The sequence below is a fragment of the Vombatus ursinus genome, unplaced genomic scaffold, assembly GCF_900497805.2.
Source record: "Vombatus ursinus unplaced genomic scaffold, bare-nosed wombat genome assembly UNPS02007284.1, whole genome shotgun sequence".
NCBI classification, from domain to species: Eukaryota; Metazoa; Chordata; class Mammalia; order Diprotodontia; family Vombatidae; genus Vombatus; species Vombatus ursinus.
In genome coordinates, this window is record NW_020947062.1 from 25594270 (window position 1) to 25613018 (window position 18749).

An 18749-nucleotide genomic window follows, 5' to 3' on the forward strand; every position below is an offset into this window, starting at 1 on the left:
TGGAGTACAGGACGGGGTCATCTGAAATGAATTCACAGACTCGAGCGTTCTTTAAGTCAAGGTGGCAAAGATTTATTGTTATGCTTTTTAGCGGGCAAGGATTCTTAAGGAACCTGCAAGAGACTGAGGATGCAGCTAGGGTTTATATTGAAAAGGGCATGGGAAAGGAATGCCAGGGATACCAATTAGGTAATCCAAAGGTCCAGGTGTTTTTGGGAGCTATGGATGGGAAAATACGGGGAGTATACTGGACAGGGAGGGAGATGACAAAGGTATGGATCTTGGGAGTCTGGCAGGAGAAAGAGTCCTTGGGCCAGCCAAGGACAAAACTCCTTGGACTGGGCAAGGCACCCCTCTCTCTCTCGATGAGAGAATGCTCTGCAACAAGGGAAAGCTTTCTTACAAGATAGGAACTTACTAAGGAATTGGGAGGCTTCCAGAGACGTGATCTGAGGGCTGGGTCCTGAGCAGCCCAGCAGTCTCTCACCCAGCTTTGTGTAGCTGCACCAGGGAAAGAGATAAGGGTCTTGCTGGGGCCCACGCATGAGTAACTGCTAGGCACGGTGTCCTTGGGCTGGGGAGTGATTGTCAGAGACAGTGTTTCTGAGACTAGGGAGAAATTGGGGTCCAAGTACAAGCACAAGCACCCAAGCACCCCATCAGGTGCAGAAGAAGAAGTGAGGGGGCCTCAAGCCAAAAAGAGGCTTGTAGGACAGTTTCCTTTTGACGTGTGAGTCTCTGATTCTTCTAGTGTGAGAAATAGTTCAAACAGCCAGCCTTCCTTTCTTTTCTAAGGAGAGAGGCTTTCCTGCTTCACTTGTTTGTTCTTTGTCATGTGTAACAAGTATAAGCAATCCTAAATGTTTGTTTGCTGTCTGTTTTTATTTACCTTTTTCCTTTTGGCCTGATCAGCAATGAGAAAACGGTAATTTCTCTCTCTCTCTCTCTCTCTCTCTCTCCCCTCCCCCACCCCCAGCCCCAGGAAATTGGGAAAGAAGAATGGGAAGTTTTTAGGGATAGCTAGGGGGTATAGTGGGTGAGGGAGTGGACTTGGATTTTAAAAAAACCTGAGTTCGAATCCCATCTCAGACACTTGCTGGCTGTGTGATCTTGGGCAAATCTCTATACCTCTTTAAACCAGCCTCAGTTTCCCCTTCTGTAAAAATGAGGATCAAATGAGGTGTATAGTGCTTTGCAAATCTTAAAGTGCCATATAAATGATAGCTATTATTTTCGTAACCTTGGTTCAAGTCTGTGAGATTAAGTTTATGCAGTAGGATCCAGATTTGTAGCAATTCTGCACTGATAAAATAGCTTGTGCTTATGCTCCTAGTTAAAGAGCAGAACTCTTTGAACTGGGGTTTTAACTTCCAGCCCCTCTCTCCTGAGTGGTTCCCATTGCTCTCCTATACCTTCAAGTTACAAACAAAAGACATTAGGCAAATTAAACACACAGGTGTTTATAAAGTTAATATTTTAAAAGCTGGCAAATGTAGCCAAATAAAATTTTAAAACACACATACATAAATAAGTAGAAGGAAAGCAGGGGTAGGGTAGGGACTACCCTTTCCTCTGACCAGTTTTTCCCTTAGCACTTCTGCTATCGGAATGAGCACTTGACAACCCCTCCCCCTTCCCTACATTCCCTCCCCCTGCCCCCAGTCACACCCATCTCCATTTATTCACCCAGAGATTACATCTCAGAACTCTGAAAAAGGGAAGTACTAGTGTCCTCATCCCTGCTACCACAATTGTGCTGCTATCATCATCTGCCTTTTTCTCCTCTCTCCTCTCCCTGCACACTATAAATCAGAATTCCCCCTCCTCCCCTCCCCCTGATGTCAATTCTTCCCAAATTGGGAAGAACTACAAATCCCAGAAGAGTTTATGGCCAACCTGCCCCTTGCCCTTAGTGCAGTGGAGTGTTTAGAGCTTGGTAAGACATCAAAGATGCCAAGGTCATCCACTGTATTTTGGAACATCACCTGTTGACTTGATTTTTGTGCTGCACCTAGACTTTGATGATTCTGGGAAGGAGAGTGAGACAGACAACTTTGGACAACTCTGCCTCACTTGAATCTAATTCATGAGCAAGTCAAGAAATCACCCATGCTTTACGCCATCTTGCAGCGCTGGCACCATGGTGCGCATGAACGTCCTGGCAGATGCTCTCGAAAGCATCAACAATGCAGAAAAGCGAGGAAAATGCCAGGTTCTCATTAGGCCATGCTCTAAAGTAACTGTCCGGTTCCTGACTGTGATGATGAAGCATGGTTACATTGGCGAATTTGAGATCATTGGTGATCGCAGAGCAGGAAAAGTTGTTGTGAACCTCACGGGCAGATTAAACAAGTGTGGTGTAATCAGCCCCAGATTTGACGTTCAGTTGAAACATCTGGAAAAGTGGCAGAATAATCTGCTACCATTCCGTCAATTTGGGTTCATTGTGTTTACAACCTCAGCTGGCATCATGGACCATGAGGAAGCAAGACGAAAACACGCAGGAGGAAAATCCTGGGATTCTTTATCTAAGGATGTAGAACATGCATACAAATAAAAATGATCCAATGGAAAAAAAAAAAAGAAAGAAGAAATCACCTATGATGTCATTGGTCCTCTTCAAAAAACGAAGGATGAACAACACAACTGCATTAGCAATTTTCCAAACTTTCAAAAGACGTAGTTGTAATAATAGAAAGACCACGTCTGGCTCTTAGGAAGTCAATAGTTTATAAAAGAACACAGAAGACACAGACAGGTAGCCAAAGGGAGACTGTTAATGAATGAATGAAAAAGTATTTGGTAAGTACTTGTAAAACATTGTGTACACAAACATAAAAATAAGACAGTCCTTTTAAGAAGCTTACATTCTAAATGAATAATAATAATAATGATAAATATTTGTAAGAAATCAGCTTCTCTTGCCTTTCAAGGGCTGAAGGAAGCTATAAGATGCTTAGAAATAATAGATTCTAAGGAGCAGCTGGGTGGTGTAGTGGATAGAGCACTGACCCTGAAGTCAGGAGGACCTGAGTTCAAATCTGGCCTCTGATCAAACACTTGACAATAGCTGTGTGACCCTGGGCATGTCATTTAACCCCAATTGCCTAAAAAAAAAAACAGATTCTATAAGCATTGGCCTTGGAGATGGGCTAATCTACATTTCAGCCTTATGGAAGAATTTCATCATTGTCTAGGCTAAAACAAGAACTGTCTGTTATGTTAGACTAGTCGCAGAGACAGAAGGGGAAATATTTATAAATACAAGGACAAACTGAGAAGAATATGTGTCCCTATTTTGGATTAAGTGAAGGATAGTTTCCAAGATGTAGTTACTTATGTCAAAAGAGGAAAGATGAAGGTTCCCTCTATCTTTTTGCTTTGACATACACTTCTCTTTGCATTCCAATCCAGTTGGTTAGATTAAGAAAAGAGGGAGTAAGAAAAGAGTCTCTGTTTCTGTGTCTCTCTCTCTGTCTGTCCATCTCTCTGTGTCTCTGCCATTTGCAGAGGCTTTATTATAAACTAAAGAGAGACTAAATTCATGATTCAAAAAAAGTTAAGTGTGGTCTTTTAAAATGGGGTTACAAATTGTGATGGGGATAGTTTTGACTGCTTTATATACTAGGCTTCCCAGTGACATTTTTATCAATGTATTTTCTGATATTATATTAAATAGAGATTTTCGTGGAATTTGTGTACAAATGTACCTAGCCCTCTGCCCCAACTCTCTTGACCAGAAAATGAGGAGTGTTTATTGTCTTACTGCTTTAGATTGTGATTTTTGATTAAGAGCTTTGTCTTAAGCCTAGGGCAGTTCTCTGCTAAAATAACTCCATCCATGCAGACCCAGACCACTACCAGAGGATTTGGTTGACTCCCAATAATCTTTATGTCAAATCTCATAGATATTGTAACTTGTATATACCATTGCTTTAAAAGTTAACTTGATTTTGGCAAAAGAACAAAGGACCTTGAGTGTTTGTAAGAGTTCTGTGAAAACATACCATTTTTTCAGTACCATAAGAGAAAAAAGAAATCTCAATTTATGCAAGAATATGTGTGGGAGCAAGAAAGCTTGTATTAATTTTTAACCTGAGAAATATAGACAAAAGTAATTAGAAAATTGGGTTTTGGATTTTTAAAGCTTCAGATCTAGATCTTGCAAATTTACATATTTAAATGTGAGCTTGTCAGAAGAATCCACAGGGAGCAGCTGGGTGGCACAGTGAATAGAGCACTGACCCTGAAGTCAGGAGGACCTGAGTTCAAATCCAGCCTCAGATCAAACACTTGACACTTACTAGCTGTGTGACCCTGGGCAAGTCACTGAACTCCAATTGCCTAAACAAAACAAAAAAGAAGAAGAATCCACAGAGCCTCCTTCCCCTGACAATTGGAAGGATGGAAGTTTATTAAGAGTATGGCTTGAAAGTCATGTATCTTACAGACATTACTATTGGTTAACTTTACAACTAACATTTAGGATGATAGGTTTTTTTCAATGACTGTAAGACATTGATGATGTACATAAAGACTTTCATTCCTGGGCCTGAGAGCTGTATTCCAGTCCATCAAAGAGAGAAGCTGCCCTGGAGCCTTCTGGGGAAAAGACCTCACTAACCACCCAAGAGAATCAATAGTATTGCTAAACAACAGGACTTAAACAACAATCTTGGAACAATAGATGCCAGTTTAAAGGACTCTTGTTCCATTAATTCATTGTTGGTGGAGCAATGAATTGGTACAACCATTCCAGAAAGCAATTTGTAATTATGCAAATAAAATGACCAATGACCCTTTGATTCAGAGATTCCTCCCTAGGTATACATCCCAAAGAAGTCACTGATTAAAAGAAAGACTTTATGTATACCAAAATATTTATATAAGTACTTTTTGTGGTATATTACATAAATGGAAAGAAAGTAAATGTTCATCAGTTGGGAATAGCTAAACAAATTTTGCTACATATATGTAATGGAATATTGTTGTGCTGTAAGAAAAATTGAGCATGATAATGAGTACAGAGAAACTCGAAAAGACTTTTTTGAATTGATGCAAAATGAAGTAAGCAGAATGAGGAAAACAATATAATGACTATAACAATATAAATAGAAAGAATAGGAATCACAAAATGGCCAAAATTGAACATTGTGAAATTATAAAAACAAGCTTGGACTATTCATTCCTCCCTGTGCTCCCTCAAAAGAAAAAGAAATGAGAAGATACCTCTTTGTGCTCTTTTGTAGAAGTAAGGATCTACAGGTATGGAACATTATATAATATTAGATTACTGTTAATGTGTTGATCAGTATCACAGACATTTTTCCTCTTTTTCTTTAAAAAAAAATTTTTGTTTTATGGGATAACTCTGTGGTGGTAGAGGAGAGTGATACAATGTGATATTTAGGGAATATAAAAATAAAAACAATACACACATTTATTTACATTCTTATAAGTACTACTAATTTATTTTTTTTCCTAATGTCAGCATATTAGTATTGGACTTGGTAGTGCCCCAGGTAGGTGTGATATCTCTCTCCCCTCCAAACTTTCCAAGAGGTAATTACTCAATTTCAAAATTTCAGTTAGATATTTTGGTCAGATCAAATCTAGATCTTGTTTTGCTAGGCAAAAGATAATTATGACAAGAATTACTATCAATCTTGACTATATTGTGAAGGTAAATCTATTGCTTCATAATGAGTGAAAAGAAAACTTCACATGGAAATCTACAGATCACTTGGGCAAATTGTCAGTGTTGTCTAGCCCGTGTGTAAAAGTTAGGGGATGGGATGAATGAGAAGTCCAGGCTTAGGAAATAAAGGATTCCCAGAGCATGGGGAGGAAAGATAACCATAGAAGGAACCAAGCAGCTGAGAAAAAGGATATATTATATATATATTTTATATATACATATTTTTTTTTCATAGGAGAAAAAGATTCAAGAAAGGAGTCAGTAGTAACACTCATGGCCTCATGTATGTATCCACAAATGTCTGAAGTTTAGGCAAAAAAAAAAACCCAAGAGAAACTAGAGGTCCTAATACAGTGAGACAAATTTGACCTTGAAAGTATACCTAGACTTGATGGATATGGAACTCATGACTAGACTATGGTTCTGGAGAGGTAAACCTTATTCAAAAGAAACAGAATAGTTAAGATGGATTTGGGTAACACAGAGCAGCGAATAAAGACAGACAGTATTTGGATACAAGTCAAAGGCACAAGAAATAGAAGTGATTTTGTTATTGGAGTATACAGAGCACCTGGGCAGAAAGAGGAAAGAGATGAGGAGTTAGGAAATAGATCACAAACAAGTCTGGCACAGAGATGTGATAGAGTAGTGACTTCAATTATCCAGACTTCTGCTGGAGCTCTGTTTTTGTCAATAACGTAGCAACTAATAACTTCTTGCCTTGCCTAAGTGATATGATAATTCATCTTTCAAATAGTGGAGGGACCAACAAGAGGAAATTTTAGTTTGGATTTGATTTTCACTAAAAAAGGACTGGTTGCTGGAGTGGAAATGATGGAAATCTTGGTGAGGCAGTGACCACTCCATCCTATAATTTGTAATAGAGAAGGAGAAGAAATCTAGGCATAGTCTGACATGAACTCTAGATTTGGGGAAAGCAGATATCAAAGAACTCAGAGGAAAGATAGATTCCATGGAATAAAATGTTTCAAGGAAAGTCAGCCCAGGAGGGATGAGAAATATTAAAGAATGAAGTTCTCAAGACACAAAGAAAAACAACTTCAATGAGGAGGAAAAAATGAGATTTGTCTGGAGACCAATGTGAATTCGCAAGGAATGTACAAACCAACTTAGATTTAAAAAATATCTATATTTATATCTATCTATGTCTATATCTACCTCTCTCTCTGTATACACACACACACACACACACACACACACACACACACACACACACACACATAGAATATAGAAGCAAGGCCAGGTGACAGAGGATGAATATGAGTGTGACATGGTCCTAAAAATTGATCAATCAATAAACATTAAGTACCTACAAAAAAAAAGAAGCAAAAGATAGTTCTTGCCCTTAAGGAGTTTACAATCTAATGGGTAAGACAATATGCAAACAAATATAAACAAAGCGAACTATATATAAGATAAATAGGAAATAACAGAGAGAAAGCACTGGAATTAAGAGGGATTGAGGAAGGCTTCCTGTAGAAGGTGGGGATTTTAGTTGTGATTTAAAGGAAGCCAAGGAGGTCAGTAGTCTCAGTAGTCAGAGAAGAGGAGGAGGACAGTTCCAGACCTGGGGGACAGCCAGAGAAAATGCCTGGAATGGAGAGACATCCTTGTTCGTGAAACAGCCAGGAAGGCCAGTGTTACTGGATTGAATGGCACTATTAAGGAATGTTAAGGGGTCCCCTGAACTTGTCTTTTGGAGTTGTCATATTTTCTAGAAACACTGGATCCAGAGTATGCAAGAGGCCCTGAATGTGTCCAGGATGAAGCCCCCACTCCCACCCCAGCTGACATGATGTGTTGTTTGCATCCCAAGGTGGACTCCCTGTGCGTCCTTGGGAGTCAAGACAGGTGTCAGGCAGTCCACACTGGGCTGAGAAACTGCTTGTGTAGCTGGGATCCTTGTAGATAAGCAGACTGTCAAATCATCATGGTCTAGCAGTTCCCAAGAGAGAAGAATGTGTCTTTTGCTCCTCCCCTTGTGGGGGTGGTTGTCCTTTCCCCACCTTTACTATACCTTTCCCTCCATGTGCCTTTAGGTCGAGATTTGTGTTTTATCTTCCTTTCTTTGTTGTATTGTTATAAATATGCAAACTTATGCGTGAACTCTTTGGGTTCCACTTGCATGTTCATTCCTCTTGTAATAGACCTAGTTCTCATGTAAGTTTTGTGAAGTTGTGATTGCTTATTGACAGTACCTAGTGGACAGTAAGGTGTAAGAAGATTGGAAAGAAGGGCCTAAGTTATGAAGGCTTTGAATGCCAAACAGAATATTTTGTATTTGATCCTGGAGGCAATGGGGAGCCACTGGAGCTTATTAAATATTGGGTAATATGATCAGACCTGCCCTTTAGGAAAATCACTTTATTAGCCAAATAAAGTATGGATTGGTGTGGGGAGATTTGGGACAGGCAGATCTGCCAGCAGGCTATCACAGTAATCCAGGTGTGAGGTGATGAGGGTTTGCACTAGGGTGATGGCAGGGTCAGAGGATAGACAGGGAGATAGGAGAGATGTTGCAAAGGTGAAATAACAGGCTAACTTGACAACAGCTTGGATATTGGTGGGGGGAGGTAAGTGATAACGAGGAGTCCAGGATGAGTCCTATATTGAAAGCCTGAGGGATTGGGAGGATGGTGTTACCCTCTACAGTAATAGAGAAGATAGGAGGTGGGGAGTGTTTAGGGGGAAATAGAATTAATTCTATTTTGGATATGTTGATTTTAAGATGTCTATTAGACATCCAGTTTGAGATGTCTGAAAGGTAATTGGAGATGTGAGATTGGAGGTTAGCAGAGGTTGGAGATTCATCAGCATAGAGACATAATAAAATCCCTGATTGCTGATGAGGTCACCAAATGAAGCAGTATAGAAGGAGAAGAGAAAAGGTCCCAGGACCAAACCCTGAGGGATGCCTGTGATTAGAGGACATGATCTGGAAGAGGATCCAGCAAAGGATACTGAGGAGTAGTGTCAGATAGGTAGAAAGAGAACCAGCAGAGAGTGGTGTCCAGAAAATCTAGAGAGAAGAGAGTATCAAGGAGGAGAGAGTAATCAACAGTGTCAAGGCTACAGAAAGGTCAAAGAGAATGAGGATTGAGAAAAGGCCATTGGATTTGACAACTAAGAGATTATTGGTAACTTTGGAGAGGGCAGTTTCAGTAAGGAAGGTTAAAGTTCAGAATGATCTAAGGCTTCTGGAGAAAGTTAAGGACAATAAAAATGATTCTTTTTCAGCTATATTGGGGTAAAAGAGGATGAGATGGATAGGATGTGGATAACTGACAATCCCAAGGCAGAGCTGCTCAGCGCTTCTTTGTTTCTGTTTTATCTGCAAGGCACAAGCTGTACTGAGAATAAAAGGAACTGATTCCCAAGGTAAGTAAAGAGACAGTAAGAGAGCACTTGCTTGCCCTTGATGAATTCAGGTCTCTGGCCTGGATAGCTTACATCCTTGGATCCTATAAGAACTGGCAGCTGTGATTGCTGATCCACTGTATGTAAAATTTGAAAGATCATGGCAAATGAGAGAGATACCATAAGATTGGAGAAGAGTAAATTTCAAAAAAGGGAAGAGAACATATTTGCAAATTATAAGCTAATGAGCTTGACTTAATTGACATAATTGATGATTCTGAGGTGGGAAAAATTCTCCCCTTCTTCCCTTCTCTGCCCTTTCCTCTCTCCATCCCTGGACAAGCAGAGAGTTGATAGCCTTGGAAGGACCCCAGGGGTTCACTAACCAGATGCCATCTTCCATGAGGATAATAGGGGCAGTCATGGAGAAAGCCATTTTATCTCCAGGTTCCTAATCTCTGAGGGAAAATCATCTACTGTATTTGCAGTAAAATAAGTGGTTGGAAGGTGTGAGATAGGGAACAAACATGTGAGCTAAGTCTGGAAAAGTAGATTCAATTTCCTTTAAAAAATCCAATAAAGCCAGATTATTGAGGGCAGTAAATGCCAAGCTAAGGAGTGTGGATTTATTTAATAAGCAGTGGCTAGCCACTGAGGATTTCTGATCAAGGAAGTAATGTAACAAGAGCTGTGCATTTGGAAGATGACTCTGGGAATATGGGTGGATGAGAAAGAGAGAGAGAGAGAGAGAGAGAGAGAAACATCTCTCTGTTAGTAGCTCAGTTACTGTAATGACCCAAGTGAAATATGAAAGGGCCCATACCGGAGTGTTGGCAAGAGGAATGGAAAACAGTGAATGGCTAGTGTTAGTAGTATCTTCAAACATTGCCAACAAGCCTTACACTTTCCTGTTCTGTGCCTTTATGCTTTTTCTTCCTTCCTTCTCTTCACCCACTGAATTCCTACTTAGACTTTAAATCCCACTTCAAATGTCATCTTTTCCAGGAAACCTTCTCATCCCTGCTGCTCTTCCCCTACTGTTAATAACCTATCCACTTGGATACCATATACTACTTTGTTTTGCATCTGTCAAATGCACTGATCATGCTATATTGAGTATTATCATTAACTGTGTCTTATCTTCCAACTAGAATGTGAGAGTCAGAAGTATAGGGATTATGTATCTTTCCTAGCATTATGCTGTACGGGCATCAAAAAGGTTTAATAACATTTATTGAATTGAAAGTACTTACAACAATAAAGTCATTATCAGTGAATGTTAACTGACCACCCACTCTGCAAATGCTTGTAGAGGTCAGTGAAGGTTTGACATGTCACAATTTACAGTATCTTAAAGGTGTCAGATCCTCCTTGTTCCATCTCTTTTCACCATTCTGGTTATTCTGACCTCACAGTTATCCCTGAAACTTTACTATTGTTGCTGCCCCAAAGGTACTCCCTTTCTCTCTTCAATTGCCTCTTCACAGGAAAGGAATCTTGTGCTGAGATGGAGGCAAAGCCTGATTTTCTGCCTCTGCCCACACATGGGTTCCCAGGTTGGCACTTTTGCTCACATTGTTCCATGTGGGTGAAGTATTCTCTCTTCAAGGCCTTTAAAACCCAAATCAAAGGTCTCCTACTATAAGAAGCTTACTCCTTGCTGGTGGTAATCTTTTCCTTGGTATCTCACATAAGTCAATTGCAATTAACCTGAATATTTTGTGGTGTAGAGAACAATCCCGGCAAAAAACACAATGTTCCACAGAACAAGGTTCTTTAGATCCTGTGAAGAGAATGTCTTAATCTGTCAGTTAGACTCTCTCTGCTTCCTCACATCATAAATTCTCCCAGAAGTCTGATTGCTCTACTACAGAATTTGGGGTATCAGAAAGCTGCTAAGTTTATAGGTTCTGGTGTTAACTCCTCCATATCCTTTGAATACTATAGGTTGTTACTGTCAGTCTTTGTGGACCATTGTTTCCATCCTTTGTGAAAACGAGACAATTCATTTCTGCAGCTCTCATTGGCTAGCACATAAATGATGGGGTCTGCTATGCTGTGGAAAGTGCACAGACATAGGAATACCATCGAAGAGGTATTCATCTCGGTTTCCAAAGCACACACTTTTTTCTTTTCTGCTTTATAATAGGAAAAGGCTGCAGCTTTAACAAGAAGTACAAAGTGATAGGGAGCAAAACAGACCAGGAAAGTGGTAACTATAGAAATAGCTAAGTATTTCACCTTGGCCTTCTGGCGTGCACTCAAGCTTGTGCTGGTTTTGATACTCCTGAAGATCTTGTAGTTAGTGAAAATGATGATGGAGAGAGGAATGGCAAACCCTACTACAAAGCGAGAGTAAGAATAACTAGCTATCTTCCTATCCATTGGTAAGGTCTCAAAACAAGTTTTATTTTCTTTCATTTCAAAAACTGGATAGTGAACTACTCCCACAATAAAAAAGATTGCTATTGAAATGAACACAGCTATTTTTACGTGTCTGTACCCTCTGGATTCCAAGGCATATGTCACAGCAATGAAACGATCACAAGAAATGCAACACAAAAATAAAATGCTGACATAGATGTTACAGAAAAATACAAATGCAATTATCCTACAGGTCTGAAAACCCATTGTCCATTCATGATTATCCCTGATGTAAACAATCCAGAAGGGTAAAGTTGCCACGTAGAGCAATTCACAGATGGCCAAGCAGAAGATATATACGGCCAACACATTTCCCTGTAGCACCTGCAGGAAGGAGAACCAGGCAGTGAAACAATTCGTGGGGAGGCCCAACACACATACACTACTGTACATCACAGTGAGGAATATCTTGCTCTCTTCATAAGACACAGTGCAGGAGTCCTGGGAGGAGTTGGATGAGGCCATGGAGGGTGGCAGGAATTTCAGATCAGTGACCTTCCCTCTGGACAAAGCAAAAATGATCATCCATGAAAATTTCCTGAAAAGAATTTCTGTTGTTATGATCAGGTCATCTTTGCAAACTCTTGAAGGTACAAGGTGACGGATAAACTAGTAACTGAGGTTCAGGGAGAAGAAATGATTTGCCACACAGATAGTAAGTGGAAAATGGTATCTGAACTTGCCTTCTCTGACTCCAAATCTAGGATTCTTTTCACTATATAAAGTATATTAAAAAAAAATAAACATTTATGTAGTGTCTACTATATGACAGGCATTGTGCTAAGTGCTTTATAAATATTATTTTATTTGATTCTCACAACAACTCTACAAGGTAGGTGCTATTATTATGCCTGTTTTACAGTTGAGGAAACTAAGGCAAGCAGAGGTTAAATGACTTGCCCAGGGTCACACCACTAGCATCTGAGGCTAGAATGAAACTTAGGTCTTCCTGACTAGGTTCAGTGCATTTTTTTTATTTACATAAAACTTATATATGAAAAGAGGAGGGGAAGGATGGAGGGATAGAGAGGAGAGAAGGAGAGGAGAGGAGAGAGAAGGAAAAAGAGAGAGAGAAAGAGAGGTGATTGGGGTGGTGAGGAGAAGTTTAGTTATTTCCTCTTTCTCCTTCCCCTCCCCACTCCTTAAGTCACTACTTCCTTTGTCTTGCCCTTTGGGTGTGGTTTTCATCCCAGTTTGCTCACAGCCTTCTTCCCCCCACCAAAACTGTTGACTCACTTGCATAAGACAATCCAGACCCATTTTTTTCCCCTCAATGCTTTGGGAAGATAGAAAATATGAATCAAGAATTCTGTCTTATTGGGTCTACCTCCCCCAATACCAGAGAATACTCACCCCACCAAATAAAAGAACTTGTTTATCTCTAGTAAATTGATATTGCAGTTTTTTAAAAAAACAAACAAACCCCAAAACACTTACTTCTCTCTCTCCCTGAGGTTGTCCCCTCTCTATTGTCTTTCTCCGTTGTACTTGCATAATGATACAAGGACTTATAGGTCCTTTCTCTGTTCTATTTCTGGCTCTATAGACTTGTCACCATGCCTAAGCTGCCTTCTAACCCTGGAACATCCCTCTGTCCTGGTAGCCCCCTTCTCCCATTGATGAGTCCTTCCTGGAACATCCATTTTGAGGACAGTCCCAAATCAGTCAGCTTTTGTCTTCTGACTGTGCTTCTGACTCTCAAGAATTAATCACCATGCTCCCAAGTGGGTGAAGATCTATTCTCAAACCCCTCTTCAACTCCCACTTTTCAGATCCCTTTTATGTATTATCTTCCTTCATTAGAATGTAAGGCCTTGTGACAAGAGATTGCCTTTTTTAAAATTTTATTTTTTGGCTTGTATTTGTATCTTTAGTCCTTAGTACTCTACATGGCACATGTGCTTAATAAATGCTTGTTGACTTGACTTATTTAGTAACATAGTGGTTAATCGTGTTTTATCTTATAGAAAGTGGCTTTTAAAATGGCAGCAAAATAGAAAACAAAACAAACTTTTAAGACACATAGATAGGTGAATAAACAAATCTTTTCCAGGAGGAAAGAGGCAAGATAGGAAAGGAGAAAAGTGAGACATTACCAGTCTTTTTTCTGCCTCTCTATGTGTGCTTAACAGGCAGATTTTTGCTCAAACATGTCTCATGATGCTGCTCAGCCTTGTTTCTATTAACTCTTCTGCTTCTATGGCAATTTTTTTTGTTTGTTTTGTTTGTTTGTTTGTTTGTTTGTTTTTTACCATTTCTGCTCTTCCAAACTCTTACTGTCAAGTCCATGTGTCTCTGGCTGTGTCTTCTGGACTCATGGTTAATTCCCTGAGTGTTGAGGGGAACACTAGAGGATTTCCACCTTGACTGACAGGTGTCCATTTATGGTATCTGTATCTGTTTGGCAATCTAAGAGGACACTATAAATATGTAGTGGGTTGGAGGATAAACCCCCATGTGTAGCAAGTTTATTGGAGTTGACCACACTTACTTATAAAGTTTTTCCTCTGCTTGTCACTTGACTTGCTGCTATGTATTTAATTTTATCATCTCAAACTCCATGGCAATCTGAGAGTGCAAATGCATATTTTCTTTCTAATTAATACATTTTGCTAGATACCCCATCTCCAGTTAATTAAGTAATGGTTATTTAATGAAATGGAGAAACTTTCATTCCCAAAAATAAATACTTGACAATACCTCTTTCACCCAACTTCTTCTCTTCATTTACCTTCTTTTTACCTGCTCTCATCACCTCTTGACTAGTTCACTGCATTATCCTTTTAATTGCATCATGTTTCTCACCACTCCAGTCCATCCTACATTCTACCAAGATAATTTTTCTTTGGTGCAGATCTATGTGTCTCCCTACTAAATTAACTCCAGTGGCTTCCTATCTTATCTAGTATAAAATGCAAACTCCTCTGCTTAAAGTCCTGTACAACATGGCCCCAACCTGTCTTTCCAATTTTATTGGAAGTTGCTCCTACTTCCGTACTCTGTGATCTAGCCAAATTGGCCAGTCTCAACCTTTGCTCTGACTGACTCCCATGTCTATAATATCCTCCCTTCTTACTACCACATCATAGTCTTTTTTTTAATTTAATATGCAGCTCAAACACCATCTTCTGCATGAAGCCTTTCTTGACCTGTGAAATTTCTAGTGCTTTTTACCCCAAGTATTTAATGTTTTTTTTTATGTATTCACTTTATATTTATGTTTTTTCTCTTTCTCTGTATATATATATATATACATACATAAATACATACATACATACACTTGTCTCCTTCATTAGAATGTAAGCTCACTGTAAGTAGGAATTATTTCATTCTTTGTACTCATATTGCTTAGCACAGTAGCATGTATGAGGTGATTAATAAATGCTTGCTAATTGATTTTTAGATATATATTTCCATAAATATTGAAATTTCCAAATGCATCATTCATTAATGAATGAAATCTAATAAACACAAAGCTATGTATAAATATAAACATACATTTACAACATTTTGCCAAGTGAAAGTTCAGAGCCATAGTCACCCCAAACCTTAGTATAAGAATAGATGACTCCTTTTCACTTGCCTGAAAACAGCTCCAAACTAATTAGCTCATTCCTGATACTGATTTAAAAAAATTAAGAAACTTACATTTATCCTCAAGAGTTAGCTATATCTCAGAAAATAAGGTATAACTAGTCCTTTTTCTTTGTTCTTGTCTTAGTAATCATAGGAAAAAAGTAATTCCAAAATACACTGTACTTGCTAGCTCCTCACAGACTCTTTATAGAATTCTCTCTATGATTTTTTTTAAATAAAATAATCCTTGATAGGTCTGATGTAAAAGTTTCTTCATTTCTTTTTTCTCCACAGATTCCATATAGATCATAGATAAACACATAATTTCCCTGACACCATAAGGATAAACATTTTATAGCAAGACAATTTTTCAATTGACATCCAATTGCTAGCACAAACTCTTTTTCTCAATTTGACTCTTAAAGATAGAGTAATATTATTTATAATCTGAGGGAAAGCCAAGTAAAATAAAGAAGACATAAGAGATTAAAACAGTCCCATATATTCCAGAGTTCAGCATATCATTAACAATGATATTGAGGAGAATGGTCGAAATATATTGGTGTAATCACTGGTTAGATGATATTGGGGAAATCCTAACTGGTGAATGATAGTGGGGAGATGGTAACACGGCTAATATTAGGGTGGATATACTGGGTAAGGGCTTGTGAATTATAGTATTAGAAAGATGCTCCTAATCCCATGGCATTACCCTTAGAGCCCTCAGCAGAATAGTAGCCTTGCTCTGGACACCTAACCAGCTGGTCAGAGGGTGTCATTGGGAGATCAAGTATAGAGTTTAAATAGTTTATATCTGCTATGAGATGTTTACTATACCTTTTATTGAGCTCATTGCTGCATTAATTAATGCATCGATGACCTTTTGATTCATACTGACTCCTCTTCTTTGCATAATCTACATTCTAGCCAAATTGTATTGTGTCAGTCCTCTGATATTACTCTGCTCTCTCCTGATTTTAAAAAATTTGTTTGTGTGCCTTTCCCTCACACCACAGAGGTGTTTCTTCTTTGTGTATTCTTTATATTTATTTCTTACAAGGCCCAATTAGGGTTCTACACACACACACACACATACACACACTTCACATTTTTCTTTTGACCTTTCCTTTGTACATAGCTCATTCTTCCTCGTATCAGACTTAATTGCATAAGATTGTAAGCCCCTTGAGATCATAGCCCATCAGTTTCTATTTCTGTATTCCCAGCATGGATCACAGGGCCATGCACATAATTTCTTGTGCTGTTGACCATTCCTTCTCTTTACTTCATCTTCAAACTTTTCTTATCCACTGGATCCTTTCCTAAAGCTTATGAAAATGTTCTTCTCCCACATTCTTTTTTTTTTTTTTTTGTTTCGTTAACGGGGTTAAGTGACTTGCCCAGGGTCACACAGCTAGTGAGTGTTATGTGTCTGAGGCCAGATTTGAACTCAAGTCCTCCTGACTCCAGGGCTGGTGCTCTATCCACTCCCTCATTCTTTAAAACAAAACAAAAAACTCTTCATTTGTGCCCACTGAACCTAACAGTAATCGATTTATATCTCCTCTTCTTTTCACTACCAAACTCCCAGAAAGGACTGTCTACACTCAATGCACCTCACCTACCTCACTTCCCACTCACTCCTCATTCCTTTGCAAGCTGGTTTGCAACTCTTCCCCTAGATTGAAACTAGTCTCAGGCAGGCTAAACTAAATGCCCCTTTCTACATTCAGTTGCTGACCAACTGTCACTAACAGGTGGTTAGCACAAGAGCCCTGGGAGTGGCAACACCCTTTATGTACCAGTCCTACCTCCAGTCCAACTCTTATAGCTACCATCCAGAAAAGCAAGTTCTATGGAGAAAGGACCAGCCACCATACCAGCTGCAACCAAATGCCTCTCATAGGGCAGGAGAGCCAACTTAAATGACACTTCAAGCCTGCCTGAGGGAGAATCTAGAGGTAGCATACATAAGGCAAGTCAATCTACTGCCACTACCTCGACCACTATTTCCCCTCAGACTCTGATAGAGGCAGCCACAACCCTGAAACCAAGAGCCTTTGGAATAGCAGCAGGGCTTCTAGTTCAGAACCACAGCAGTTATCCTAGGAAGTAACTCCTTGTGGAGATGCAGCCTAGCAACTCACTCTGCAGACACTACAGCCATAGCTACTGAAACCCAGAAAAGAAAGCTCTTGTCACTAAAGTCCTTGGCACTGCCAAATGGTTCAACATCAGAAACTGAGATGATTTTATTAATGGAAATGTTATCAAAGAAGAGGCACATGCTTTGCGGTTGCCTCCTAAGGACAATGGACTTTTCCATCTGACTTGTAACTGACACCTTTCATATATGTTGTTTCCCCCATTATAATGTGAGTTCCTCGAGAGCAGGGATTGCCTTACTTTTCTATTTGTTTTCCCAGTGCTTAAAGAAAAGGAAAAAAAAGGGAAGACAGTCAAAAAAAGGAAAGAGGGTCATTGAAACATTTTAAAAATTCACAGAACAGAATAAAGTTCAGAAAGAAATAGACAAGTAGGATGGCTTTGAAAATGATGTGTTGAATATACAAAGACGCATAATAGAGAATATTGACTTCATATATAGGCCTCTCTGTTCTACTTTGTATATAGAAATCTTCATTTATTTTTTCAAAATAAATTTATAGAATTAAAGCAAAATTAATCTCTAGATAAAGTGACCAACAGGCTTTTCTGGAGGATCTAGAATTCCTTCCTTCTAAGAGGAAGCATCTGTAAATGAAAAGGCTTCATTTTCCTTTCTTAAAAATGTCAATCAAACAAGGTTTTCTTCTGCTACCTTCCACTCCTCACAATAGCTCAGAAATGTATTTTCCTCTTCTTTCCTGTACCACACTCTCATTTCCTCACTCTCATGTTTTATTCTTGAGGTCACAGAATTTGTCCTCTTATCTCTAAATCTAGTGCTTTCTTGGCCCTCCCCAGTCTTTGCTTTTTTGCTTCCCAAACCCAGATTCTGCTCCTACCTGTTACCTTTGCTCTTTTTTCCATCAAAACATCCAACATCAGTGCTCCCATGAGAAGTCTGTTAAAGGAGTTTGAAAGCCTAGCCAAAGGACCTGGCTTATTTCTCAGCACTGGACCATCTGAGGTTGAGCCAGAACGGAAGCATCAAGACCATACATACACATAACACCAGTTTCTTCAAAGATGCTTCAGCATATGGAACCAGCTCAGGCTAACAGGACACCAAGCCAGGAATGTTAGGGCAGGATTAGTTGCCAGAAATGCCAAGAAGAGTGACTTGTCCAGGATGAAGGCCTGCCAGGGAACACATGCTCAGTCCTTATATACTCAGCTCATTCTCTAGCCCAAGAGAGGTTTTTAGGAAGTAATGTGGTTCTCAAGTGGGTGTGTTTAAACTCTTCACATGTTGCAAATGATTTCCTGTAAAAACCTGGTTCTTTACCAACTTATGAAAGCTCTACTGCCAATCTGAACATAGTTTATATTTCTATACTTCAATATCAACAATGTTACGAAATACATAACATATGAGTATTAATGCTCCCATTTTACAGGGAACTAAGGCTCCTACACGTGAAGTGACTTGCTCAGGGTTACTTGCCTACTTACTTTTGAATGTCAGGGACCTAAACTGAATTGTCTCATAAACATCCCAAGGGCAGTG

General features: G+C 39.3%; 1 protein-coding gene and 1 pseudogene across 1 annotated transcript; one reads left to right on the forward strand and one right to left on the reverse strand.

Moving 5' to 3' along the window:
- The first annotated feature begins 2056 nt into the window (after positions 1–2056).
- LOC114033465 lies at positions 2057–2532 on the forward strand (annotated as a pseudogene).
- A 7760-nt stretch (positions 2533–10292) lies between these two features.
- GPR132 (G protein-coupled receptor 132) lies at positions 10293–18433 on the reverse strand. Its single transcript, XM_027849336.1, has 2 exons — positions 18085–18433; positions 10293–12038 (listed from the first exon to the last, which is right to left on the reverse strand). Exon 2 carries the CDS (start codon positions 12023–12025, stop codon positions 11018–11020), a length of 1008 nt encoding a protein of 335 aa, XP_027705137.1. The 5' UTR covers positions 12026–12038; positions 18085–18433; the 3' UTR covers positions 10293–11017.
- Between the last annotated feature and the right edge of the window lie 316 nt (positions 18434–18749).

Coding starts and splice junctions, on each gene's coding strand:
- GPR132 (XM_027849336.1), bottom strand. CDS start 12,025: ATGATCATTTTTGCTTTGTCCAGAGGGAAGGTCACTGATCTGAAATTC.